This window comes from Haliaeetus albicilla, chromosome W (assembly GCF_947461875.1).
Source record: "Haliaeetus albicilla chromosome W, bHalAlb1.1, whole genome shotgun sequence".
NCBI classification, from domain to species: Eukaryota; Metazoa; Chordata; class Aves; order Accipitriformes; family Accipitridae; genus Haliaeetus; species Haliaeetus albicilla.
In genome coordinates this window covers 10,131,129-10,159,115 of record NC_091515.1, presented here as the reverse complement: position 1 = coordinate 10,159,115, position 27,987 = coordinate 10,131,129, and the positions used below count along the sequence as shown (strand labels likewise).

Below are 27,987 nucleotides of genomic sequence, written 5' to 3'. Positions count from 1 at the left end.
TCTTGTGGTGTTGTCTTTAATAATATTAGATTTGCCTTCTTTATTGGAATACTGCTTTGAAATACTAGGAAGCCCTTTAAAAAAACAAAACAAAACAAACAACAAGCAACCAAAAATGTGTGAGTGGGTTCAAAATAAAAACAAGCAAAAACAAGCCATATGGTTTTACACCGCTAATGAAAACTTAGATAATAAGAGCACTAACAAGCACTTTTTAGGGACTAACATGCATTCTTTAGGATAAGATGTATCAAAACATGTAAAGGACCATAGTGCGCAGAATCACCTGAGGAGGGTCAAGTAGCAGACAAGTGAGGAAGACTATGGAAGACCACCAGAGGACTCCTGAAGACCACCAGAGACCTTCAATGTGCCTGCGTAAAGGACATTTGCATATGCTAATAGCTTCCTGGAAAACTAATGAATATGTATAACATTTCTTGGAAATCTAGTGAATATGTATGTAGAACATGTACTTAACCTGCACAATTAGGCCCGACGGGGTGCACGATAGGTGGAGCGATCCCCCGTGCCCCCAGCGCTGCAATAAAGAATGCCTGCTTTCTAAAACTCCAAAATCGAGTCTTAGAGAGTTACCTCGACTGGCTTTTTCGGTAACAGTTTGAGATATTGAGTTTTACCCTTAAGCTGATGCTAAACAAGTAACCTAGAAGCAAAAGGCAATTTTATGATCTCTCTTTACATAGGTTCAGAAGCTGTATGTAGTTTTTCTCCCTCGCTTTTTAACGTGAAAGTCGTACAGGTCATGGCACGGCTTTGTTACTTCATACAACGTCATTGTGCGTTATATTATATGCAAGTAATAGTGCAATTATATGTAGGACATCAACACTGTAATATTGTAAAACTCATAACATTTTTAATGCATTTACTTGGAACTTCAGAGTACTGAAGTCACCTGACTATATCCGAAAATAAATTTAAAACTTCCATATGGCAGTTTAAGGAACTATTTGTCACTGTCTCTTTTTAAGATTTAAAAATCTTCAAACTAACGCGCAAGCGCGCTGAAGGCGAATCCACGCCCGGGGAGACAGCTCCCCCTTTCTTAGTGACTTCCCCGGTTCGGGGCGTCATCAGTGCGCGCCGCTTTGGGAGCGAGGCCGTGGCGCGGAGGACTCGCCTGGAGCTGTGCAGTTGGAGCGAGTCAGGTCCCACCCGCCATGTCGGAGGGCGCGGAGAGGTCCGCGGGGGCCCACAGCTCCTCTGAGTCCTCCGCCCAGGGTTTCGCTGCTGCCGAGCCGCGGATCATCAAAATCACGGTGAAGACTCCCAAGGAGAAGGAAGAGTTCGCTGTGCCCGAGACCAGCAGCGTCCAGCAGGTGAGGGGTTGGGGGCGGTGGGTGGGGAGCGCAGCCAGGGGGAAGAGCCCTGGCCTGTGGTTTCCGCCTCCTACGCTTGGAGGGTGAAGGCCCTTCGCGATGACAAAGCAGCTTCTGCTTATCCGAGCTGCTCTCGGCGCTGTTGGGCGAGTATCGGGGCTGGCCCGGCCTTGTGGAGGGCCGCTGCTAACTGAGGTTATCGGGAGTGGTGAAGAAACCTTCTGCGTCGTCTTCTCCACGGCTCCTCCCTGTTGCGATGCTGAGAGCCGGCCCGGGAGGTGGACGTAGCTCGTTTCGCAATTCTGAGTTGCTCTGCTGAGCTGACTCAGTCTGGCAGTAGGAGGCTCGCTGGCTAACTAGTACAACTGTAGAAAACATATGCAATCACCTCCGTGGCAGTGCTATAGTGCCAATAATTATCTTGACCTAAAATTGGCTTTAGAAACAGCGAGTAGGCTATGGCAAAGATCTCTTAATTTTAGAAAAGCCGCGTCTTTAGGCTGTATAAAACTTCCACTACAAATAAAGCACAGCTTCTGCTGTGCTTCAGTGTACTAGTGTCTGATAACTCTGAATTGTTAGGGTCTTTGTTCTAAGTTTTTTATGAAAGTTAGTATCTCATTGTGCCTTTGATTCAAGAGAAACAGTGGCACCTACTGAATCATTGACGCTATTTCCTGCAGCACTTCAGTTTTTTGGAGGCCTTCCATGTGAGTATTTACCAGGACTTAATTTGTTTAGATTAGGAGGCTACAAATCGTAGGAAAGGTGTGGTCAAAGCATAAGGCAGATATCTATAAAGCCAGTCTCTCCTACTTGTGAAGGATGTAGATATTGCTATGCTAAAATACTTGAAAAGGTGAAATTCCCTGAAGGAGATTCAGAACTTACTTCATTTTCTATAAAACTTCTCTGAAATTCAACGTATGCAACTTGACATCATGTTATTTTTTTTTTTGTGCAGTAGGTAACTGCAAACCTCACAAAAAACCACAACGGTTATATATGTAAGAGTGCAACTGATGTATAGAAATGGAGCTTTAAGTCGTTATTTGCTGATGAGTCAGAAGACACATGTTGTTTTCAGAGGGGAAATGCAAAATGTGAGTTAAAAAGCTCTGATCTTCTAGCCAGGGTGCTGGCTCTATACATTTTACAGACTCTTGCGCCACCTAGTTGTGAAATTCTTTGTAGTTGCGTTTTGTTTTTTATAAAACACGCTGATTCTAATTTAAGGATCACATTCGTCCTGAAAAGCAGTTTGATTGCAATAATATTGGGGACTTCAGGAATTATAAACAAACTCATTTAAGATGTAAATTTGCGATATATCTAACTTTAACAACATGATTTTAAATGTGAGTCCCAATGGGAATATCAGGTTTTTCTAGTAGACGGTTGTCTTAAAAACTGAAATAGTTATACATGCTAACAAACCCATAAATTTTTACTGAAAACAATCATAAAAATGTAAGTGATTAATAGAACATATTGCTTTAAAATGTCTTAATCTTCTATAGATATCTTAAACTTTAAATATTGTCTTGGTATCCCTTTGAGCTGATATTAACAGATTAGATTTGCAGTTGAATCTTCCTGCGAAGTAAGACTGCTGCTGCCCCTGTGGGTCCGCCATTTGCTTTGATTCCTGGGCAAAGTTACAGCTGGCACAAAAAAAAAAAAAAAAAAAAGCAAGACTGTAGTGTGACTAGTATTGGCTGTTTTTCTTAAACTGTCAAAATAAGTTGTTGTTAATAATAAGCATTATATAGCATAATAACAATAGATGCGATACTTCTAGAGCCAGCCCTGAAAATAGGTTAGCCTCAAATAAACAAATTGAGCATCTGTTCAAATGCATATGGGATCAGCAAGTGGGTTGTTCTGTTGGTATAGGCAAGCAGGCAATGTCTGCCCTATTTGCGGGGGGAGGCAGCCTAAACTCGTACAACTGAATAGCTTTTATTTTGCTGTGTGTTCCTGTAGCTAATATTATGACTTAGTGAGACTTGGGTTTGTTTACAGTCACTTCAGAATAGAGCCAAAACAAAACCCTAAGACTTTTAGATAAATATTTTGGGTTATTAGGGCTAAATTTAGGGCTACACAAAGTGTATTTTATGTTGCTCCGTTGATGTAAGTCAGGTTTGCAACTGTTCAAAGTTGAGGAAGATTTTCCTATGTTAGAAGACTTCAGTAACATAGGGTTTGTTATTGCTGATCCTATGTTGTGCCTCTAAGAACAGGCAGTAGTATGTAGGTCAAAATGAAAAATAACCCTCAAGTACCAAACTGCTCTGGGAGGTCAGTCGATTGTGTCACCCATCTGTCTTTATTTTCCACGGAACTTATTTGATTATGCTGAGCACAGCTTGGCTCAGTATTAGGACAAGGACCAAATATTTGCTTTGTTGATTTGGTATGATACTGAACTTGCAGGCCCATACACTGCTCTGCAAAGACTTCTATTCATGGTAGGTAAAGATGAATACCTATAAGCCTGCTGATTTGAAATCCCAATACGCAGGAGACTTTAGCTCAGTTAGCTCTGTCTTTCATCTTTTTTCCTTAGTTTTATTTTGTGGGTTCTGTGGGCTTGACTTTAACAGTGTGTTTTGGTAAAACTCATATACACAGAGAGAGTGAGCAGTCATGTTACAGACTACTCGTGCATTACTGTCTCTTCTTAGTGAATGACTTGAATTATTTGAGTGATGAGGTGTTGGAACTGGTTCCATTAAAAGCAATTTTACTTTCTTCATTTAGTCTGTTTACCCTGTAGGCATTCTTGGAATGCCAACATAGCAACATTGGCAAAGTTCAAGATGTTATTGTAATTGATTCAGAGTTACTATCCACCAGCACGTATGCAGACTTTAAGATATCAAATTATGCACTTTGTGAACACTGTAACTCTTAGACAATAACATAGGTTGCTTTATATTTTTAATTATTAGGCTAACAGAGTTTGGATACAACAAATGTGCGCTATTAATTTTAAAAGCCTGCAGTTCTTGCAGAGAATTATTGTCAATCCTGTGATTATCTGAAAATTTCAGGGTAACGTCTGTTTGGAAAAGCTAGTGAAATCGAGTTTAGTTCATATAACCATAGAAAACAGTTTAAATTATTTTTTTTCTCTTTTTATTTAACGTCAACCTTTCTTCAGTGAGGAATATAGTTTTCAATAATAATCTATTACTACTATCAGCGTGTAGTATATTTTAAAACTAATTATATACCTGAAAATTGTGCTTTCTGTACTACACTGAATTATAAACAAACTCACCTACTGAACTATATGTGTAAATGTATACATTGCATTGGGACTCTGTTCATTGACAAGTGGAGATCTGGTTAGAATTGTATTCTGTGTTTAAAATTTGAATAAATATTATTGTTGAAACTTTAAATCCATAAATCCAGTGTTTCGGATTTGTGCCTGGTTTTCACAATCACAAATTGGCCATGTTTGGCATATAAAGATCACGTGTACATGTTAAGGGGAGCTTTGGGTGATTTGATAGTGGAACATCTTTCCTAACTTCTGTATGCTTTTAATATTTCTTATAATGCTTTATTTTATAAGGACAGCTTAATTTCAGTTCTCTTAACATAACCAGTTCTGTCTTCCCTGTAGTCTGGGGATTATTGAACAGCACGACCAAAAGAGGTTGGAACTAATATAGTCCAATCTGTTCTTCTTTTTCAGTATTACAATCTAGCTTTCTGTTGGCACTAAAGGAACTTGAGTGCGTGAATTGTTTAGCACCAAAGTTAAAGCATTGCTTTTTTCACCATCTTATGTCTCAGTGCACTGAAGCACATCATTGATACATCTGTGTGACTGTTTATGGAGTCAGCCTTGTAATATAGTCTGATTATTCACATTTCTTTGAAATTGCTGTTTGATTCAGCACTTAAGTAATTTTATTTTTCTCAGACTTTGGAAACTCTGTTAAAAGTGATTTAGAACAATGGTAATTTGCTGTTTGATAGCATAGAAACCTTTAGAAGAAAGTATATTGACTTCCCTGACAGTTGACTTAACTGATATTTTTCAAGATGCATCTGCCTAACCAAGGTAATTGGCAAATGTTTTCTGACTGGCGGGTATAATAAAATATGAATACCTATTTAAATAATACTCTAAAGTCTCTTGTTTGCAGATACTTTTATGCAGAATGAGTTTCATTTTGAGGTTTCAGTATAAGGGTAGGTGCGGTGGGTTGACCTTGGCTAGCCACCAGGTACCCACCAAGCCGCTCTGTCACTCCCCCTCCTCAACTGGACAGGGGAAGAGAGAAAATATGATGAAAGGCTCGTGGCTCGAGATAAGGACAGGGAGATCACTCAGCAATTACCATCACAGGCAAAACAGACTCGACTTGGGGAAATTAATTTATTACCAATCAAATCGGAGTAGGATAATGAGAAATAAGAACAAATCTTAAAACACCTTCCCCCCACCCCTCCCTTCTTCCCGGGCTCGACTTCACTCCCGAATTCTCTACCTCCTCCTCCCGAGCGGCACAGGGGGACGGGGAATGGGGGTTGCGGTCAGTTCATCACACGTTGTCTCTGCCTCTCCTTCCTCCTCACGCTCTTCCCCTGCTCCAGCATGGGGTCCCACCCATGGGAGACAGTCCTCCATGAACTTTTCCAACGTGGGTCCTTCCCACGGGCTGCAGTCCTTCAGGAACAGACAGCTCCAGCGTAGGTCCCCCGCGGGGCCACAGGTCCTGCCAGAAATCCTGCTCCAGCATGGGCTCTCCATAGGATCACAGCCTCCTTCGGGTGCATCCACTGGACCTGCTCTGGTGTGGGGTCCTCAATGGGCCACGGGTAGATATCTGCTTCACCGTTAACCTCCACGGGCTGCAGGGGGACAGCCTGCCTCACCATGGTCTTCACCACAGGCTGCAGGGGAATCTCTGCTTCGGTGCCTGGAGCACCTCCTCCCCCTCCTTCTTCACTGACCTTGGTGTCTGCAGGGTTGTTTCTCTCGCTTATTCTCACTCCTCTCTCCCAGCTGCTGTTGCGCAGTGGTTTTCCCCCCTTCTTAAATATGTTATCCCAGAGGCACTACCACCGTTGCTGATTGGCTCAGCTTTGGCCAGTGGCAGGTCTGTCCTGGAGCTGGCTGGCACTGGCTCTATCAGACATGGGGGAAGCTTCTGGCATCTTCTCACAGAAGCCACCCCTGTAGCCCTCCCCTGCTACCAAAACCTTGCCACACAAACCCAATACAGATATGTTTATCCATCCTGTTCTCAGAGGTCCCCAGTGATAGAGACTCCATAGCTTGCTTCTAAGAAATCTATTTCAATGCTTCACTATCCTATTCTTCATTGTCCTGTCCACTATGGACATGGCAAACAGATTGTTGTTCTCCTCAGAATAAAGGGTTGCAGTACAACTAATCTTTCCTTGAGGGTTGTGTTTTCTAATCTAATAATTCCTACCACTCTCTGGATTTTCAAATCCAACCATATCTTTCTGTAAGTGTAGGGGTCAAACCCAGCCACAATATTCCATATGAATTCTTATCCATACTTAGACCAAAAGGATAAATTCCACATCTTGCAAGCTATATTCCCATTTATAAATTAGAAAATCCATACGGGAAAATATCAGTTTAACAGTGTTGACTCATAAAACATCTTTAACCTCTAGACCCTTTTCTGCAGAGGAATTACGTAGGCAGTTGCTTCCCACTCTGCATTTTTCTGGTTAATTAAGAATACTGTCGTGGTTTAACCCCAGCCGGCAGCTAAGCACCACAAAGCTGCTCGCTCACTCCCCCCCTGGTGGGATGGAGGAGAGAATCAGAAAGGTAAAAGTGAGACAACTCATGGATTGAGATAAAGACAGTTTAATAGGTAAAGCAAAAGCTGCGCACACAAGCAAAGCAAAACAAGGAATCCATTTACCACTTCCCATCGGCAGGCAGGTGTTCAGCCATTTCCAGGAAAGCAGGGCTCCATCATGCCTAATGGTTACTTGGGAAGACAAATACCATAACTCCAAATATCCCCCCCTTCCTCCCCACAGCTTTTATTGCTGAGCACGACATCATATGGTATGGGATATCCCTTTGGTCAGTTGAGATCAGCTGTCCCAGCTGTGTCCCCTCCCAACTTCTTGTGAAGAAGCACGGGAAGCAGAAAAGGCCTTGACACTGTGTAAGCACTGCTCAGCAATAGCTAAAACATCCCTGTGTTATCAACACTGTTTTTATCACAAATCTAAAACATAGTCAAAGACAAGCTACTATGAAGAAATTTAACTCTATCCCAGCCAAAACCAGTACAAATACACATTCCATTGCAACATAAAAACAGCAGAAATCCTCATAATTTGGTACAAAGTAAATGCATAAGAATAAAGAACTACCATACTGTGCCAGAGCAGAGTAATGACATTTATCCAAACTCATTTACCATCAGATTTTCTACAATAGGTTGTTACAGTGAATTCCACAACTAAGTTGTCTTCAGAATGCTGATGCAGTAGTAAAATCAACATTGTTTACTTTATCCTAAACCTTGTTACACATTTTTAGAAGCAGTTATTATCCATGCAGTTAAGGAAACAATACACTTTTAGAGCTTAACCACACAGTATCTATTATTGCCAGTATGCAGGTATCAAAACATATACATGTCCCTTTTTCTACTAAGATGCGGCCATTATAATTAGATAATCTGTAAAAACAGCACTACAGTAAGAAATCACTAAACAGCCTGTGTATCAGGACCACAAAAGAACTCCTACAATAATGAATGCGGATGATCCACAGGTGCAAAGGATATTTTTCCAGCTACCATAAGATGACTATTATGAATACCGAGCCACACTTCATCTAACTGAAGCATATCTACATTAAAAGCCCAACAGAGCTGCAAAAAGTGTCAGGTCTCTTAACTCTCCATCAGCATCACCGCCTTTTGGGGGGGGGGCATTTTGGGGGTTTGGAGTTAGTTTGGTTTTGGTTTTTATTTTTTAAGGACAGGAACAGTATAGGGTTTTTTTACCCTGAGAATGTTTTTAGCAGCACTCTACCACTTCTTGTTTACACACTCAATGATTTCCATACCAAATATCCTCAAATTCACATGATCTTAAAACCCAATACTCTTAACAACAGAACTCTGCTCTTTTGTTCCACAGTAACAGAAGAGAACAGTCTCCACAAGTCAAGTTAGAACTTATTACACTTGCTCAACTTGATTGCCTCTGAAGGTTTTGACATGCATAGGTGATGCAGTCTGTTGATGCACAGTTGGGGGGGGGAAGGAGCAAAGACAATCCAACTTGCACTGGTAGCTGAGCTAATTCTAGTAAACGTTTTGTCACTGAACAAAGCCAATGTCTTTGTATACACATGAAGTAGAACAGCTGACTAAAAAGGAGACACTTCTGTACAGTCACTTTGCAGAGCAGATCCATACTTTAAACATCAGAATAGAATAGTTCAGTTGGAAGGGACCTACAACGATCATCTAGTCCAACTGCCTGACCATTTCAGGGCTGACCAGAAGTTAAAGCATGTTATTAAGGGTGTTGTCCAAATGCCTCTTAAACACTGACAGGCATGGGGCACCGACCACCTCTCTAGGAAGCCTGTTCCAGTGGATGCACCCAAAGGAGGCTGTGATCCTATGGAGAGCCCATGCTGGAGCAGGATTTCTGGCAGGACCTGTGGCCCCGCGGGGGACCTACGCTGGAGCTGTCTGTTCCTGAAGGACTGCAGCCCATGGGAAGGACCCACGTTGGAAAAGTTCATGGAGGACTGTCTCCCATGGGTGGGACCCCATGCTGGAGCAGGGGAAGAGCGTGAGGAGGAAGGAGAGGCAGAGACAATGTGTGATGAACTGACCGCAACCCCCATTCCCCGTCCCCCTGTGCCGCTCGGGAGGAGGAGGTAGAGAATTCGGGAGTGAAGTCGAGCCCGGGAAGAAGGGAGGGGTGGGGGGAAGGTGTTTTAAGATTTGTTCTTATTTCTCATTATCCTACTCCGATTTGATTGGTAATAAATTAATTTCCCCAAGTCGAGTCTGTTTTGCCTGTGATGGTAATTGCTGAGTGATCTCCCTGTCCTTATCTCGAGCCACGAGCCTTTCATCATATTTTCTCTCTTCCCCTGTCCAGTTGAGGAGGGGGAGTGACAGAGCGGCTTGGTGGGTACCTGGTGGCTAGCCAAGGTTAACCCACCACAATGTCTGAATAATTTAGGTAAGTAATCAACTTCAGGCAGGAACGGATTAAATTGCTTCCTCGAATGCTTGCAAATCTAAATATTACCAGTATAAGGGTTGACTTAAAAGATGTTTCTCTAAGAACTGGAATGAACTCTGTGTGAGCAGACTTCTAACTGGCTAAATGCTACCTGCTACCCAGGCACAGAGATTTCTTACCGGTGTTGTGTCTCAGGCTCATTTTTTTGGGATCTGTTTTATGTCTTCCTATACTATAAACCTTTTCAATTAGGGACTTGCCTTCAGGGTATAATACAGCAGGTTTTTCCTTTTTTTAGCCTTGCCTCTTTATAAAATATAGTTATTTAATAATAAGTCATTGCAAGATTAATATTTGGGGTTCCTGTATAAGAGTTCACTAAGATGTTTGGAATAGGATTCTTTTAAAAATCAAGTTGACCATACTACTTGAAAAATGTTAAATATTGTGAACTTCTGGAGGGCTTCCTAAGATCCTTTCAGAAACATTTAGTCTACTGACTAGTCATGTTGAATAAATTGATTTGGTTTTCTTATATGTTCCTTTTTACATTTTGTGAACTAATTGCTTTTTCTGCAAGAGTACTTTTCTATAGAATAATGAATCTCAGTCAGAAGTCAGTCGAAGTATAACATGGTTGTTATTGGTTAAGAAGGCAGGAAGAAATACAATTGCTTTTCCAGGTTCAGTTGTTTTAATGAAGGTATGACTTCACGGTCAGCTGAAATATGTGGCATTTCACCATGCCCTGGGCTGCAAGCACATTTCATGTAGCTGTCATGAGTTGGATGAGAGAGCAGAGCCACCTAAGAAATAATTTTTGACTGTATGGAAAAGATTGCTAGTTTTGACATGTGAAAGGTAGCAGTAATATGTCCAAGAAGAAAGGATACTTCTCCTTTCAGTGCCCGCACAAATATGGACTGAATTAACATAACATGTTTTTGCATCCTCAGCATGTCAGCAATGGATGGTTTCAATGGCATGTGTACTACTATATATTTATTGCATCATGGGTACATGCCTGACTGAAATGACAGTATAGTCTTTAAGTGGAAGCCAATTTTTGTTATTGCCAGCTATATACTTAGTGATCTTGGATATGAAACACTACTTGACTTCAATTGTATGGAAAAATAATTACTTGATTTCCCATCTTCCTTTGGATAAAAAGAAAGTTGAGATAACTTAATGTAGTGTTTCTAGGTTGTATAAAGCAAAACATATCATGCAAATGGATTAATATAATAAATGTGAGCAAAATAATTCTTCCTTAAATTAAAAAATTAATAGTTCAGTATTCAGTTACATAACTATATAATATGAACTTCTGTTTAGTTCAAGGAAGAAATCTCTAAGCATTTCAAGTCCCACACTGATCAGCTTGTTTTGATATTTGCTGGAAAAATTTTAAAAGATCAAGATACTTTGATTCAGCATGGGATTCACGATGGACTCACTGTTCACCTGGTCATCAAAACGCAAAACAGGTAACATGACTGATGAGCAATATTCTTTTTACCTCTAAGTAGTAAAAATATTCTTAATACCTAGTGTGATAGCTTTCTGTTGGGCAAACCTAGGTTTGACTAAAATGCATTCAAAAGCAGTACAAATACTCCTGCTATTGAACAAGAGAAGCAACCCAAATTCTGTAAGGTTGTGTCCCTAGATATCATACATATGCCTTTTGAAAGTTAATGTTATCTTCTAAACTGAGCCATTACTATTAAATCACTTGAATCAGCTCCTTAGTTACAGTTGGTGCAGAATAACAGTCTGAAGACAATCTGTCCTTGATCTGTTTTACTGCATGGTAACACCCATGTTTATGCCCCTGCAGTAGACAGGTGTGGTGAGCATACAAATTGGGCAAGCAGCCTTTAGTGCTTGTGCTAGTTTATGATGGCATTAACTTTGTGTAACTACATTGTTACCATGCTCTTACAGTCTTAAAAAATATTGAAATTGTGATATTAGTTTTGTGATGAAATAAGACTTTAATTTAATTTGATGTTCAGTGGGGCGTCCTACTAAAGGTGTGGTATGGAATAAATCCTGTATTATAGATCTTGCTAGCCTTCTCTTCTTTAAGACCTGGACATGGAATTAGTACTATTTGAGGGGGTAGGAGTACATCAGGATCCCTAAAGCAAGGTAAGAACTGAGGAAGCAATTCATTGACAGGCATCCTAGGGATAGTATGAAAAGGTGGTAACGGTTGCAGTGATGCCCATCCATTTTCTTAATGTTAGAAACTACCATTCTGAAGAAGTGATGAGATTATAGATGTCTGAGAATCACAGGCCGGTTGAGGTTGGAAGGGACCTCTGGAGGTCATCTGGTCCAACACCCCTGCTCAAGCAGGGCCACCTAGAGCCAGTTGCTTGAGACCATGTCCAGATGGCCTTTGAACGTCTCCAAGGAGGGAGATTCCATAAGCTCCCTGGGCAACCTGTTCCAGTGCTCAGTCACCCTCACAGTAAAAAAGTCTTTCCTTATGATCAGACAAGAACCTCCTGTGTTCCAATTTGTGCCAGTTGCCTTTGGTCCTGTCACTGGGCACCACTGACAAGAGCCTGGCTCCATCTTCTTTGCACCCTCCCTTCAGGTATTCATATACACTGATGAGATCTCCCCTGAGCCTTCTCTTCTCCAGGCTAAACAGTCCCAGCTCTCTCAGCCTTTCCTCATAGGAGAGATGCTGCAGTCCTTTCATCATCTTTGTAGCCCTTCGTTGGACTCCCTCCAGTATGTCCATGTCTTGCTTGTACTGGGGAGCCCAGAACTAGACACAGGACTCCAGGTGTGGCCTCACCAGTGCTGAGTAGAGGGGAAGGATCACCTCCCTCGACCTGCTGGCAACACTCCTAATGCAGCCCAGGATACCATTAGCTGCCTTTGCTGCAAGGGCATGTTGCTGGCTCATGTTCAACCTGGTGTCCACCAGGTCCTTTTCTGCTAAGCTGCTTTCCAACTGGGTGGCCCCCATCCTATCTTGGTGCCTGGGGTTGTTCCTCCCCAGGTGCAGGACTTTGCACCACTTCTCCATGTTGAACTTCATGAGGTTCCTGTTAGCCCATTTCTGCAGCCTGTCAAGTTCCCTCAGGATGGCAGAATGACCCTTTGGCATATCAGCTACTCCTCCCAGTTCTGAGTCATCAGCAAGCTTGCTGAGGGTACACTTTGCCCCATCATCCAGATCATTAATGAAGATGGTAAACAGGATTGGATCCAGTATTGACCCCTGGGGTACGCTGCTAGGTCCTGGCCTCCAACTAGACTTTGTTCCACTGATCACCACCCTCTGGATCTGGCCACTTAGCCAGTTTTCCATTCTCCTCATCCAGCCCCTACTTCATCAGCTTCTCTATGAGGATGCTATGGGAGACAGTGTCAAAAGCCTTCCTGAAGTCCAGGTAGACAAATATCCACTGCTCTCCCCTCATCTACAGGGACAGTCATTTCATCACAGAAGGTTATCAAGTTGGTGAAGCATGACTACCCACTGGTGAATCCATGCTGACTATTCCTGATGGCTTTCTTGTCCTTCATGTGCCTGGAAATGGTTTTCAGCATTAGCTGCTCCATCACCTTCCCAGGGATCGAGGTGAGGCTGGCTAGCCTGTAGTTTCCTGGGTCCTCCTCCTTGCCCTTCTTGAAGATAAGAGTGAAATTTGCTTTCCTCCAGTCTTTGGCCACTTCTCCCAGTCACCATGATGGATCAAAGATTATCAAGAGTGGCCTCGCAATGACGTCTGCCAACTCCCTCAGATGGCATCCCACCAGGGCCCATGGACTTACGTATGTATGTCCAGTTTGTTTAAGTATTCCCTGACCTGATCCTCTTCCACAAAGGGTACATCTTACTTGTTCCAGCCTTTTCACCTGGTCTCAGGGGCCTGGTATTCCTGAAAGCTAGTCTTGCTAGTAAAGACTGAGGCAAAGGCGGCATTCAGTACCTCAGGCTTTTCCATGTCCTGTGTAACCAGGTCCTCTGTCTCATTAAGCAGGAGTCCCACATTTTCCCTAGTCTTTTTTTTGTCACCTATGTACTTATGGAAGCCCTTCTTGTTGTCTTTAACATCCCTTGCCAAATTCAATTCCATTTATGCTTTGTCTTTCCTAACTCTGTATAAGAAAGAGAGACTTGGACAGTGTCTTTTTATTCCTCCCAGGTTACTCATCCTTGCTTCTACCTTCTGTATATTTCCTGTTTGAGTTTGGCCAGGAAGATATCTCTAGATAATAGTTTATTTTTTATTTATTTTTTTTAGAAATAATAAAAATGTAAATTAAGATTCTCAAGTATGATACTGTTCCTGTATTAAATGTCATTATTACATTATATTAAATGCCAGACCTTGTGTACTGGGTCTGGCTCAGATGGAGTTTTACTTTCCTCATAACAGCCTATATGGTGTGGTGTTTTGGATTTTTGACCTAACAATGTTGATAACACACTGATGTTTTAACTATCACTGAACAGTGCTCACACAGCATCAAGGCCTTCCTTCTCTCTTTCTGGCTCTGTGCCTGCTCCCCCCCTGTCGTGGTTTAACCCCAGCCAGCAACTAAGCACCACGCAGCCGCTCACTCACTCCCCCCCCATCCAGTGGGATGGGGGAGAAAATCAGGAAAAGAAATAAAACTCCTGGGTTGAGATAAGAACGATTTAATAGAACAGAAAAGAAGAGACTAATAATGATAATGATAACACTAATAAAATGACAACAGTAGTAATAAAAGGATTGAAATGTACAAATGATGCACAGGGCAATTGCTCACCACCCGCCGACCGACACCCAGCCAGTCCCCAAGCGGCAAATCCCTGCCCCCCCCACTTCCCAGTTCCTAAACTAGATGGGACGTCCCATGGTATGGAATACACTGTTGGCCAGTTTGGGTCAGGTGCCCTGGCTGGGCATGAGAAGCTGAAAAATCCTTGACTCTAGTCTAAACACTACTGAGCAACAACTGAAAACATCAGTGTTATCAACATTCTTCACATACTGAACTCAAAACATAGCACTGTACCAGCTACTAGGAAGACAGCTAACTACATCCCAGCTGAAACCAGGACACCTCCCCAGTGAGTAGGCTAGGGTTGGCTAGTTGAACCAAGCTGACCAAAGATATTGCATACTGTATAATGTCATGCTAAGCAATAAAACTGGGGGGGAACTTTTTCAAAGTAGCTGTTGCTTGGAGACTGGCTGGACATTGGTCTGCTGGCGGGAGGTAGTGAGCGATTGCCTTTGCATCACTTTTCTGTTTGGTTTTTTTTTTCTTTGCTTATTAAACTGTCTTTATCTCAACCCATGAGTTTTTCTCACTTTTGTCCTTCCAATTCTCTCCCCATCCTGCCTGGGGTGGGGGGGAAAATGACATTGTAACTGGCTGGGGATTTAACTGGCTGGGGTCAACGTACCGCACCTTGTTCAACTTGTAATTTTTTTAACTTGCTTTTTATAGATCACAAGACCATCCAGGTCAACAAACACACACCACTGGCAGTATTGCTACCACATCAATATCAAACGGTAATACCTCAACACCAGCTTCAACAAATAGCAACTCTTTTGGCTTGGGTAAGAATATTTGTTAGGTAACATGGTGGGTATCTTGGTTTCAGGTAAGTATCCCTGGAGCTTTATTCTAATGTAAACGGGACTTAAAAAAAAGTAAAATAAAATTACTGATTACAAAAATCTGTGGTATTGGTTGTAATAAGTTTCTGATCAGTAAGTTATCAGAGGTAAGTTGTTTCCTTAATTTTTATGTACAGAACTTCTGGCTTATGCTGTTTCATCTTCAGTAGTAAGGTGCCACTGATCTCGTATTCTGGCACTATAGGTGCTATTAAACTAGTCTCTTCCTCCTCCTCCTTAACAGTGCATTTGAATTGGCCTGAAGAGAGTATTGAAGTTGGACCCATAACATCATGACTTGGAACAGAAGTAAAAAAGTTACTCCTATCCTACAAACCAGTATTTCTCAGGTTCTGAGTCTGCATTATCATACCCTTTCAGGAACAGAGACAGAAGTCTATTGATTTAAAAATATTATCTCTTTCCATAGTTACTGGGTTTTGTTATTCATGCTCTTTCATTGTTTGCTTTCTTTTTAAAAAGCAAAACAAAAAACCTGGAAAAACCGTGTTAAGCAATTGCTTTTTTTAGTCGTAAACAGTTCTCCAGACTGACTAGTACCTTCTAAAAATGTGAAACTTTTGTGTTTGCTGAACTCTGCAGAGGAGGAGAATTTAAAGCATTATTCTTGTTGCATCAGCAAAAAGAAGAGCTCTACTTTTTGTTTAGAATAGGGAGTATGTATTGTATTAAGAGATTCCTTGTGGCAGTGGTCTGTCTGCCTCGTGGTGGTGGTCTGTCTATAAATGATTATTACAAATGTATTGGAAAGTGTTGGGAATTAACCTGAGGCCCCAAAACTCAAACATCCCTTTACTGCAGCTATAGTAAAGTAGAAGAAAAGCTGTTACAATTGTAACAAGTTATATTTCAAATGCGGTTTGGATTTCTAGGTGTCTCATTATGTAAAGAAGCAAACTCTTAGTGGATGACTCCTTAACAGCCTTGCAAAGATAGAATTTCCATTGACTTTCATTATTTTGAAGTGTGGGTTATGTTTATGTATTTTGTACTTAGAAAGAACCTGGATGTGTTTAGAAATGTACTAGAAGCTGAAAGTTTAATATTTTTTTTTTTCTTTCCTCTTAAAGGTGGCCTTGGAGGTTTGGCAGGCCTGAGTAGCCTGGGCTTAAATGCATCAAATTTTTCAGAGTTACAAAGTCAGATGCAACGACAACTTATGTCCAACCCAGAAATGATGGTTCAGATAATGGAAAACCCATTTGTTCAGAGCATGCTTTCAAATCCTGACCTGATGAGGCAGTTAATTATGGCTAACCCTCAAATGCAGCAACTGATACAGAGAAATCCAGAAATCAGTCACATGCTGAATAATCCAGATATAATGAGACAGGTATGTAGAAAGATCTCTAAGTTCATGACTTTTAATTATACTGTAACTGTGAACAAAAGAGCAAGAATTGGGCATGCTTAGATGAGTGCCGAAATATTGTTGAGGAATTTAGGCTTGTTAGACAATTTGTAAAAGGTCACCAGAGGAAACTGATGTTTTTATTTCTAGCTGCTGGTGTCTGAAATAAGCTGATAATTAAAAAAAAAAAAAAGCAGCATAGTTTTGAAAGATGCTGAATACTGTATAATCATATCTTCTGAGTTTAGAGTTGGATGCCACTTGAAATCTTCTGTTGTCTAGTCAACAGTGAGTTTACTATAAAGTAATAATTCCAGTTTATGTAACTGTGGGTACTTCTGATTGCTTCTAAAGTTGTGTGTTATGTAAGGTATGCCTTATGTGGCAGAAGGCATCAAGAAACAAATGGAGGCTTTGGAAAATTAAGGTATTTATTTTTCAAGTTAATGTTATAAGCTGCATGCTGTACTGATGTTAGAAATGGTAGAAATATATGTGTTGAGAAGAGACAAGAAAGAACAGGATGGTACATTCAAGGGTTTTTTCTTCTGTTTAGTCAATGCTTTATGACTCAGCCAGCATACTGACAGTTGTGGCAGAATGTTGGCTAAATATCAAATTCTATTGACTCCCCTCCCACTAAGCTGACATCTTGATTTGGCTTTAATCCTAATTTCAAATGGAGTTGGACATTAGTAACTGAGATACTGTTAAATGCTGATGTTTTCACTTTAAAATGGATTTTTTTTTTTTATTAATACAAATTAAATGTTCTACATCATTAGACACTAGAACTTGCTAGAAACCCTGCAATGATGCAGGAAATGATGCGAAACCAAGACCGAGCCTTGAGCAACCTTGAAAGTATACCAGGTGGCTACAATGCCTTGCGACGTATGTACACAGATATTCAGGAGCCAATGTTGAATGCAGCACAGGAACAGGTGAGAAATGATTGTAGGGGGCCACTGAAAGTAAATGTTTGGGGGGGGGGGTTGGTTGTTTTTGTTTTGGTTTGGTTTTTTTGGGGGGGGGTGGTTGTTTTTGTTTTGGTTTGGGTTTGTTTGTTTTTTTTTCAAAAATGAAAGAAGATAAATAATGTAACTTCTCAAATGTGTACTTGACAAAACTTAATTTCTTGAAGCTTAAAGTCAATGTGTGGCTTGTTCCTATGCTCTTTTAAACTTGAAGGAATAAAGATTGTTTTGTGAGTTTGATAAGCTATTTTAATGTTAATAAATTTTTGTTATATATATTCTAAATTTATTTATTTTTAATTCTTGGACTTATAAAATTCCTGAGGTCCAGGAAAAATTAAGAGTGTGTTTAGTAACTTGGAACCTAAGATGGGAAGAAAAAAAGGCTTTGAAATTTTTCTAAGTTGGAAACCACTATGCAAAATATAATCTTACTGTGATCAAAGTACTAGTGTAGTAGCAAACGCTGCATTTAAAACAAGGTGTGAATAACTTTTTTTTTGTTGTTGGAGATAATATGTCTTTCAATGTTGGTATCTTTTCAGAATATTTACAATGGCTTATTTTAGGACGGTGATTATAATTGATTAAGAGCCTTCAACATTTATCTTCATGTGTAATTTTGGAAAGGTAACTTGCCACTTCTAGCAGACATAAAAATAGTTGACTAATAGATGATATGTGTTTGTTTTTCCTTCTGTAGTTTGGAGGTAACCCATTTACTTCCTTAGTAAGCAATGCATCATCAGGAGGGGACAGTCAGCCATCTCGTACAGAAAATAGAGATCCTTTACCAAATCCCTGGGCTCCTCAGTCCAGCTCTCAGAATTCCACAAGTACCAGCACCAGTGGTGAGAGCAGTGGCAGTAGTAATGTCAGAAATACCACCTCTGCTAGTACGGGACAGAGCTCAACTATACCAAATTTGGGACCTGGACTAGGAGGTGTGTCTGTTATTGCAATTGTATATATTTGCAAATATTCATGAGTTTGCTGAAATGATTCTGTTGTTAGAAAGAGATGTTTTGATTCAAAGTTTGTATTGCTGTTTATTTCCATAGAACATTTGACTAGTATCAAAGTCCTCTGTAGAAAAACAAACATGAAAAGTAAACCAAGAGTACTAACAATACTTGTGTACTGCCTTCAAATAACAAAAGTAGGGAATCTGTAGATGAATGATAATGATTTTTTTTCTGTTTGGAGACAAGCAGGAAAACAGCTAATAATGTAGATACTTAGCGGGGATTGCTTGTTGGATACAACCTCTGGCTTAACTTGTTTCTAGGGCAGATGCATCTGTGTAAGCAGAACCACATTGAGATGTATTTAACGGGCTAAAGCTCATTAAAAAAAACCAAAAACAACCAAACAAAAAAACCAACCCAAAACCAAAAACCACACAGTTGTATCCCAGTTCTAGGCGGTCTAATTAATTTGATTATAGTCAAGATTTTTACTGAAATGACCTTTTTTTTTTTTTTTTAAAGTTGGTATGTTCAACACGCCAGGAATGCAGAGCTTGTTACAGCAGATAACAGAAAATCCACAACTTATGCAAAATATGTTGTCTGCACCCTATATGAGAAGCATGATGCAGTCATTGAGCCAGAATCCTGATCTTGCAGTACAGGTAAATGTTTTTGGTGTAGCAGTGTGTTTTTTGCTCTGAAGTGAAAAAAGGTGTTGAATTTATGATACAGTTATATTTTCAAGTAGAGTAAGCAGAGTAATTGTGCCAACTTCTCAACAATAACTTGTCTGTTGCGAATGGTCCAGTTTTTAAAGTATGTTAATGCCTTACTTATTGAAATTATTACCCAGTTACCTTTAGCAATCTGTTGCAGTAAGTTTCTTCAATTTGTAGTTGGACATCATGTCAGGCATTCTCTTGTAACAACTTGTAAGTTTGTGTATGTTTCATGCAGCCCTATAATTTGTATCCTAGCCTAAGAACCAGTTAAACAAAACAAATGCTTTGATTATAAATTAAGGTAGATCTGCTAGTAAATAAATACCTACCCTAGCTTGGGAGGACAGAAGTGGAGGGGAAGGAGTTGGTGCTATATCTAGCTGTTATTCTGGTTTTCATTTCTCATCTGTGATCCTTGCTCATGATAAAAGTGCTGATACTTACTGCTGTTTTATGAATGATATTGTAGAAGTGCTTTCCAATTTTACTTACAGCAATAATGTCCAAAGTCAAATCTTGAACTGAGATAATATTATTATCTTTTGTATATTAAACACTTAATTGGAAAATATCCCAGGCTTTTTGCAGATGATGTTTACAAGAAAACCATCACATCTGTAATGGAGGCTGAACAGAAAAGGCTTTTCTTGTTACATAAATGAGGTTGCTTTGGTGAGGATCTGGCAAGGATTCACTTCAAAAGTTTAACACACCCCACCCACCCCACCACACCCCCCAAAAAAAACCCCAACAAAAACTAACCCACAACAAAAAAAACCCAAACAAACCAACCCCAACTCCACACCGCCAATGATTTCAGTCAGTTCTCAGGCTGGTGGTTCGTTGTTTCAGAACAAGTATTGGCCAAAGGAGAAGTAGGAGATAATTACTCTGAGGTTATCATAGACTATTATTTTGTTATCTGATTCATATGTCGTAAATAGTTGTCTTAAAATCCACTCTAGTATTTACTTTTTGGTTTACTGCTTGATCTATGATGTTGAATATTTTTGTCCCATAGATGATGTTGAATAATCCTTTATTTGCTGGAAATCCTCAACTTCAGGAGCAAATGAGACAACAGCTTCCTACTTTCCTTCAACAAGTAAGATGAGATACTAAGTCGTGTTAATAAATGTCTGAAATCCAGTGAGCAATTTTTGCAATAAACTCTGGTGCCTTTCCTTGATTTCACTTAAAGCTAGATTCTGTTATGTGTATTCTCATTAGTTTTAGACACTGAGTTGTATTGTCCCTTGATAATTAAATGCTTGATTTATCTCTCCATCCCTTTCAAAAGTTAAATCTGGCTTTTAGTGGATGTTTTTGTCTGTGACTAGCACAACTGCTTTGATTTGCTGTTGTGTCTTTGCTTAGAAGAAATGACTTGTTCTTACTGTGCACCACCCAGAGAAAACCTGTTTCCTACATGATTTCTTATGCAAATTAAAAAAAAAATTTCCCGCTACTAAGATAAGCTTTTACGGTACTTTTCTCATACCTCCTCCATCCTGCCCTGATTATTTGGGGTAAAGAGAACTTACAGCATTCCTTGAAAGAGGCAAGTCATAAGCTAATACAAAAGAAGTGGAGTGGGTTCTGAAGATATTTGCCTGTAAAGATTGCCTTACCACTAGCTTTCCCTCTTACACCATTATGGTTGTAGCCCTGGTATTTGCTTTATCTTAACTGTCAGTGTATACTAGGACTGTGTCCTTTAAATGGGACTAAGCAAAATTTTTAGGAATTAAAAATTTAATCCAGTTCACGAGTTCCATCATTAGGCAGTCCTTGCAAACTGAAGTAAATGTGTGTTGCCAGGATCTCATTCAATGTATGCAGTGTTATGAGTAAAATAACAACATGAATTTCATACCATTAATGATTGCACAATGCTCCAATCTATCTAGATCCCTCTGCAAGGCCTCTTGTCCCTCGAGAGAGTCACCAGCACCTCCCAGTTTGGTATCATCAGCAAACTTGCTAATGGTGCATTCAACTCCTGCGTTCAGATCATTGATAAAAATATTGAACAGAACTGGCCCCAGAACTGAGCCCTGAGGAACACTGCTGGTGGCTGGTCGCCAGCCAGATGTAGCCTTTTTCACTACAACCTGCCCTTCAGCCAGTTCTTCACCCAGTGCAGTGTGTACCTGCTCATCTCTCAGTTGGACAACTTGTCCAGAAGGATGCTGTGAGGGACAGTATCAAAAGCCTTCCTAAAATCCAGAAAAACTACATCCCCCACCTTCCCTTCATCCACTAGGCAGGTGACCTTATCATAGAAGGATATCAAATTAGTTAAACAGGACTTTCCCTTTGTGAACCCATGTTGACTGTGCCTGATGATTGCATTGTCCTTTAAATGACTTTCAATAGCACCCAGTATCATCTTCCCCATAATTTTTCCAGGCACTGAGGTTAGACTAACAGGTCTGTAGTTTCCTGGGTCTTCCCTCACACCCTTCTTGTAAATTGGAATAACATTGGCTAGCTTCCAGTTAGCAGGGACCTCCCCAGATTCCCAAGACCTTTGGTAGATGATTGAGAAGGGTCCTGCTGTAACATCTGCTAGCTCCTTCAGTACTCTGGGATGAATCCCATCAGGCCCCATGGACTTATGAACATTCAGCTGATACAGCTGGTCCCTTACAATTTCAGTGTCCACAAATGGAAAGTCACTGTTCCTGCAGTCATTGTCCTCCAACTCAGAGGACCGGGCAGCCCAAGGTCTATCGGTATTCTTAAAGACTGAGGCAAAAAATGCATTGAATGCCTCTGCTTTTTCTTCATCCCTATTTGTCAGGTGACCATCTTCAACAAGTATTGGTCCAATGTTTTCCTTAGACCTCCTCTTGCTATTAACGTACTTAAAAAAGCCTTTCTTGTTGCCTGACACAACACTGGCCAGTTTCAACTCTAGTTGAGCTTTGGCCTTTTGTGTCTTTTCCCTGCATGGACGAACCACATCTCTGTAATCTTCCTGCAAAGCCTGACCTCGCTTCCAGAGATCATACAATTTTTTTTCCTCTTTGAACTCCACAAGGAGTTCCCTGTTCAGCCCCGCTTGTTTGACTTATGACACAGTGGGATTGCCTGTGCTTTTAAAAGGTGGTTCTTAAAAACTGACCAGCACTCATGGACTCCTAAGCCCTCAAAGGCAGATTCCCAGGGGACACTGCTAAGTAGCTTCCTGAGTAGCTTAAAGTTTGCTCTCTTGAAATCCAGGGTAGCAACTCTGCTGTCCTTTTTTCTCATGACACCAAAAATTTTTAACTCGTGATCACTGTGGCCAAGACAGCCACCTACCTTCACATCTCCCACAAGTCATTCTCTATTCACAAACAAGTCGTCTAGGAGGGCATCTTTCCTTGTTGGCTCAATGAGTACTTGTGACAAGACATTATCTTCCACAAACTTTAGGAATTTCCCAGACTTGCTCGCCACAGCAGTATGATATTCCCAGTTGATGCCTGGGAGTTGAAATCTCCCATAAGGACAAGGGCTACCGATCCAGAGATTTCTCCTAATTGCCTATAGAATAACTCATCAATGCTATCATCCTGGCTGGGCGATTGATAGTAGACACTCATTACGACATCTGCTTTGTTTTCCATCCCCCTAATCTTCACCCAGATGCTCTTAATGCTTTTGTATCTCTTTCCATCAGTATCACCTTGGGGTTTATCTGCACAGGTAGCTCTCTGCTGTCTTCTCCATGTTAGGTCAGATGATCAACAACATTAACAGATGAAGTAAACTAGAGAAGTACCTGGATGTTCTCAGAATGTTGACAGTATCACAGCCCATACTTCCTCACTCATCTGTTGTCATTATATTATGGGATTGGATGATGGAATCTATGAAATGTTCCTCTGTATAATGGAAAGCACTTGCAGTAAATGGCCAGTTGCTCAGCACAACTAGGAAAATGCATCTGTGAGATACTCTTTCTAGTCCTTTTACATAAGTTTTACCCAGAATTGCTGCTACTCTACAGCTGGAATTAAAAACATTAACAGAGATCCAAGTCACCTAAGTGCTCAGAGGATCATTGGGTCAGTTTTCTGTAAAAACAACTCTAAATATCAGACAGTAAGTCATGGCTTAAAGGTTATTTTCTTAAACAAAGTAATCGCAGCAGCTTACTTCAGTGAATCTGAAATGCTTTCCTCCTTTAAAGATATGGATTAATTTCACCAGCTATACATTTAGCTTTTCCTCCTCTGACTTTTAGCTATCACAAAGATATAAATCCAAGAGGCAAATGGAGAGTGTTTAAAAACTTGCTTTGCTTAAGTCTCATTACACACCCATATTTCAGGACAGAATCAATACTTGATCTTTGTGCCCTATTCTGCTCTTCTGTTTTGCACCAGAGGAAGCTTAACCTTAATTTGTGCAGTTCTTTGAATCAAAAAATGTTTTTGCAGCAGAAGGAATTTGATCTAGTTACCAAGTGAAGGCTGCTGAGATTAATCAGCCTGTCTGCTATTTGAAGCAGGTCTGGCTAGCAAGACTTCTAACTGAAACAAATAACTTGTCACTTACATGTGGCATCTATAAGCAGAGGTGAGCATCAGCCATTAGTTTTGGTTTTGTATCTAAAATAGTCTGATTTTTAGATGTTTAATTTCAGAAATCAAAAGTATGTCTTTTATCTGTGGATGCAAAAGTCAGTTTTTAGTTAAATTTGCAGTAGAATGAGGGTCCTTGAATATTATGTTTTGCAGAGTATTTGTATGTCTATAGGTGTTGATGGCACTACAGATATGAACACATACACATATTATCAGGATCGAATAGCTGTAGTCTGAATTTAGTTAGAAAAAGATGTTTTATAATTTTCTGTATTAGATACCTACTAGTCAGGTTTCACTGTATTCAGCCCTCTTGCCTACCAGTAGTATGATATAGGAGACTAATTTAGAATTACATTGAACTAATATACTCCTATGGCTTTGGAAGATAATAAAGTCTACTAGAAAAAGTAATGAGAAATACTTTTCCTTATGTTCTCCTTATTTAAAAGGAGTCTAGAGAGCTCATTGATCACCTCCTGTGAAAGTTTTCTCAAAAAAAAAAAATCTGAAGGATTTAATGTAAACATTCAAATACAAAGTTGAGAAACAGCAAAGTTCTGAAAGGATATCAGATTCTGTAACACATCTAGTGATAAAGATCAACTTTGAATGTCTGTATATTATTCAATTATGAGTTTCTCTCCTGTTTTTAGATGCAGAATCCTGACACATTATCAGCTATGTCAAACCCTAGAGCAATGCAGGCTTTGCTGCAGATTCAGCAGGGCTTGCAGACACTAGCAACGGAAGCACCGGGACTCTTACCAGGGTAAGAATTGGTCATACAAATTTATACAAGAACTTTTCTCTTGTGTTTGGGGGTTTTTTTCAGCTTTTTGTCTTTCTTTTTAACATGTAGAGGTTTATCCAGTTCTTACAGACTGTTCCTCTTGCATTTTTTAGTTTCACTAAACTTGTTTTAGAATCTGTCACACTTTTGTCTGCAATGCACTTTTAAGCAATGATGGCTATGGTCTTTGTTTTGGTGCTTTCCTGAAGTTGTCATCCATTTTTTATTTGACAGAATTTTTACTTAGTAATTGCATATAATAGGAAGAGACATTACAACGAAGTCATTTTCTATGTTAGTGATGTACTTCTCTTTGTCATTTGTGCAGATTCAATCCTGGTTTAGGTGGATTGGGAATCACCGGAGTTCCTACGGGGTCCACTGTATCTAGTTCTGTTCCCAGTGAAAATACAAGTCCAACATCAGGGGCTGCTGAACCTGGTCACCAGCAGTTTGTCCAACAAATGTTGCAGGCACTTGCTGGTGCAAATGCTCAGGTAAAGTAGATCACTGTATTCTAGTGTGTGTGTGGGGTGGTGGTTGGGTTTTTTTAAATATCCAGCCTCCTCCAGTATAAACCAACAGAATGCTTCTGGTCAAAGGAGAGCAGAGGAAGCTTAAAAGTGATGTTCTAGTTGTGCAAATAAATGCTGGAAAAACATCACATTTGAGTAAAAGTGCCCTCTGAATGGTTGATTGCTGTACACCTATCTTCATACCCTTGAGTTTCTGAAATGCCTGGAAAGAAGCAGATTAAGGTGTTAAAGGGAAGACTGGTTCCCTGGCAAGTGAAATGTGGGCTCAGACAAGAAAAGAACTTAAGCATACTGAACATCATTATCTCTGTACTTTGTGTTGCTGGTTGTTACTCTGTAGCCAGACAGCTCAGGTTATTTGGGGCCTGAATTTGTAGTATGCTTCCCTGACATCCTGCAGGTCCAGACTGCACAGTGTACATTGTGTTAACATACCAAGTGGGATTCAGGCTGGAGAAGGAGTGCTGTGTGAAAAAGCACCATTACACTATGGTACATATCCAGTGTAATGGCAGACTGCTGGTAAAAGGGACAGTCCTGCTCTTATCTCCTCTTTTGCCACAGAATAAGGCAGTTCAGCTTGCTGATCTGACAGAAAAATGTTATTTTATGTAAGCATGAGAAAGTGGTGGTAGGCATAGCTATAGGAAACCATGTTCCCATAGATATTTTTATCCTGCCAGATCTTATGCTACGAATTCAGTATTCTGTTTGGTTTTGCTTGGGGGAAGCAGATGGAGGGGGAGAGAGGAGTGTTTAAATTTCAGCCAGTATATTTGCATTTTATTGGTTTGGAAGTATATGTGGTTTTTAAATACTGGTAGGAATTTCTCAATGGATGAAACTTAAGTAGAACAAAAGAAAAATTAGCAGTAGCTGCAAAAATCTTGTGTTGATATGTAAACTGTCTCACTCATTTCAAAAAGTGGCTTCTCAGTATTACTCTGACCCTATATACCTAAAGCATATTATTTTCATATAATTGTTCTGTTTCAAAAATGCCTCTGAGTTGAAGATCATACAACTGAAATTGTTGAGAATTTTGCCACTAGTTTGAGCAATTTATTTGAGCAAGATCAACTCATAAAGCACAGCTGTCACTTTGCCTTAGGCTGAAGTTTTTCTAACTAGAATTTTGGTAAATTTAGTCAACAAATACTTGGAGCATTAAAGAGGTAACTTTTATGTCAAGGAAAAAAGCCTACCACATTCACTGTCGCCAACAGTGAAATTCTCAAAATCCTGCTGTCCCACATTACTAGATTAGACTCTTTCATTTAAAAAAAATAAAAATCTGCATGCACATCTTTAAGAAACTGTTCTTGGGACACATTTATCAGATTTAACTGTTCCTTTGTTATCAAACAAGCAGCTGCTCTTCTAGTTCAAAAATGTCACATAAGTGAAGTTATTCTTAAAATTTGAGGCTAATCTGACTTGTTTGATCAATAATTCAGTTGTGAATTAAATTTGTCATAGTCTAGTTTGGGGAACTTGAAAACGATGCATTCAGAAATTAGTAAAGACAAGAAGTGGTTCAGAACCAACTATGTTTATTTAAATCCTGTACTTTGCCAAATGTGTATTATGCCTTTATAGCTTGAGATTTTTCTTCTTAGCAGTTACAAAATCCAGAAGTTAGATTTCAGCAACAACTGGAGCAGCTGAGTGCAATGGGCTTTTTGAACCATGAAGCAAACTTACAAGCTCTAATAGCAACAGGAGGAGATATCAGTGCAGCTATTGAAAGGCTGCTTGGTGCTCAGCCTTCATAGCAGTGTTTCTTTAACTCAAAAATGTAATTTATTTTTGATAACAGCTCTTAAATCTTTAAAATAGTTGCTTTATTTCATTCTGACAATTGGGATTGTCTTGTTATAACTAAAATCAGTCATGCTTTTTAAGGTCAAGTGCAGTAGTTTTCTTCAAACGGGGAATTGATGCATTTTCACTCAGTTGTTACATGCATGGCTTTTGTTCTTTGTTCTTTCTTAATTTTTTTTGAAACAATACCAGCTTTCACAGTTGGTTGAGCAGGCTTTGTCTGACTTACAACTGTCCAATTTATTTACTACTAAACTATCAGCCTTCAGTAGTAATTTATGTAGGATACAAATTAAAAAGGAAACAATTGAAGGCTATAATTTGTGGGTACCTGTGCTGCTTATGGTGATTTCGGCATGTATTTTTTTGCTAGCAAAATGCTGTAAGATTTATACCACTTAAGTAATCTACTATTTTTGCTTTTATTTGTATGAAGTATAAACACAACATATACAATGGAGACAGCTTATTTCTAGAAATTTACGCGTTGCAATAGAATGAAATTATAAGTAACCAAGAAAGGCCAGGGAAAAAAAAAAGTAGCAAGACATGGTTTTTAGTGTAGAATCTTCCAGCATCTTTGGTAAACATCTCAGAAAAAATGCTTAGGCAAGTTCATTTAAAATATACTAGAATTGCTGTTCTAGTTATATCTTCACATCTAGCCATAAAGAAGCTTGCATTGCAACATTGTCTCATTGCAGTACTGTTACAGATTAACTGTAAATTACCTTTGTGCAAATTAAAGGAGCACTGCCTTGTGCTCTGAAATAGTTTCTAAGGCATTTTGGCTTGTTCCACTGAGATTCTAAACATGCATTATGATTTGTAATCGGAAACATTACCTTCAGCCACTGTCATGTGATATTCTAATTACTTTTAACCACCACGTAAAAAAATACTGTATATCTCTTGAGTTTTTATTGGTAGTTACCTCTTGTGCACAGGTAATAAATGAATTAAAAAGTATTTAAGCA

The 27,987-nt window shown here is 39.8% G+C and overlaps 1 protein-coding gene across 3 annotated transcripts; it reads left to right on the top strand.

The window, feature by feature from the left end:
* Positions 1 to 1,099: 1,099 nt before the first annotated feature.
* On the top strand, positions 1,100 to 27,987 carry LOC104311376 (ubiquilin-1). 3 transcript variants are annotated; one of them, XM_069775494.1, is made up of 12 exons: positions 1,203 to 1,343; positions 2,308 to 2,446; positions 10,923 to 11,074; positions 15,060 to 15,175; positions 16,327 to 16,589; positions 17,393 to 17,551; positions 18,288 to 18,528; positions 19,075 to 19,217; positions 20,299 to 20,382; positions 24,514 to 24,629; positions 24,979 to 25,147; positions 26,806 to 27,987. In XM_069775494.1, the coding sequence occupies exons 2-12, from the start codon at positions 2,366 to 2,368 to the stop codon at positions 26,959 to 26,961; spliced, it is 1,680 nt and encodes a 559-aa protein (XP_069631595.1). In that variant the 5' UTR covers positions 1,203 to 1,343; positions 2,308 to 2,365; the 3' UTR covers positions 26,962 to 27,987. The 3 variants fall into 3 exon arrangements, with proteins under 3 accessions (XP_069631593.1, XP_069631592.1, XP_069631595.1); XM_069775492.1 differs by lacking the exon at positions 2,308 to 2,446 and having other exon boundaries at positions 1,100 to 1,343; positions 26,809 to 27,987; XM_069775491.1 differs by lacking the exon at positions 2,308 to 2,446 and having other exon boundaries at positions 1,100 to 1,343.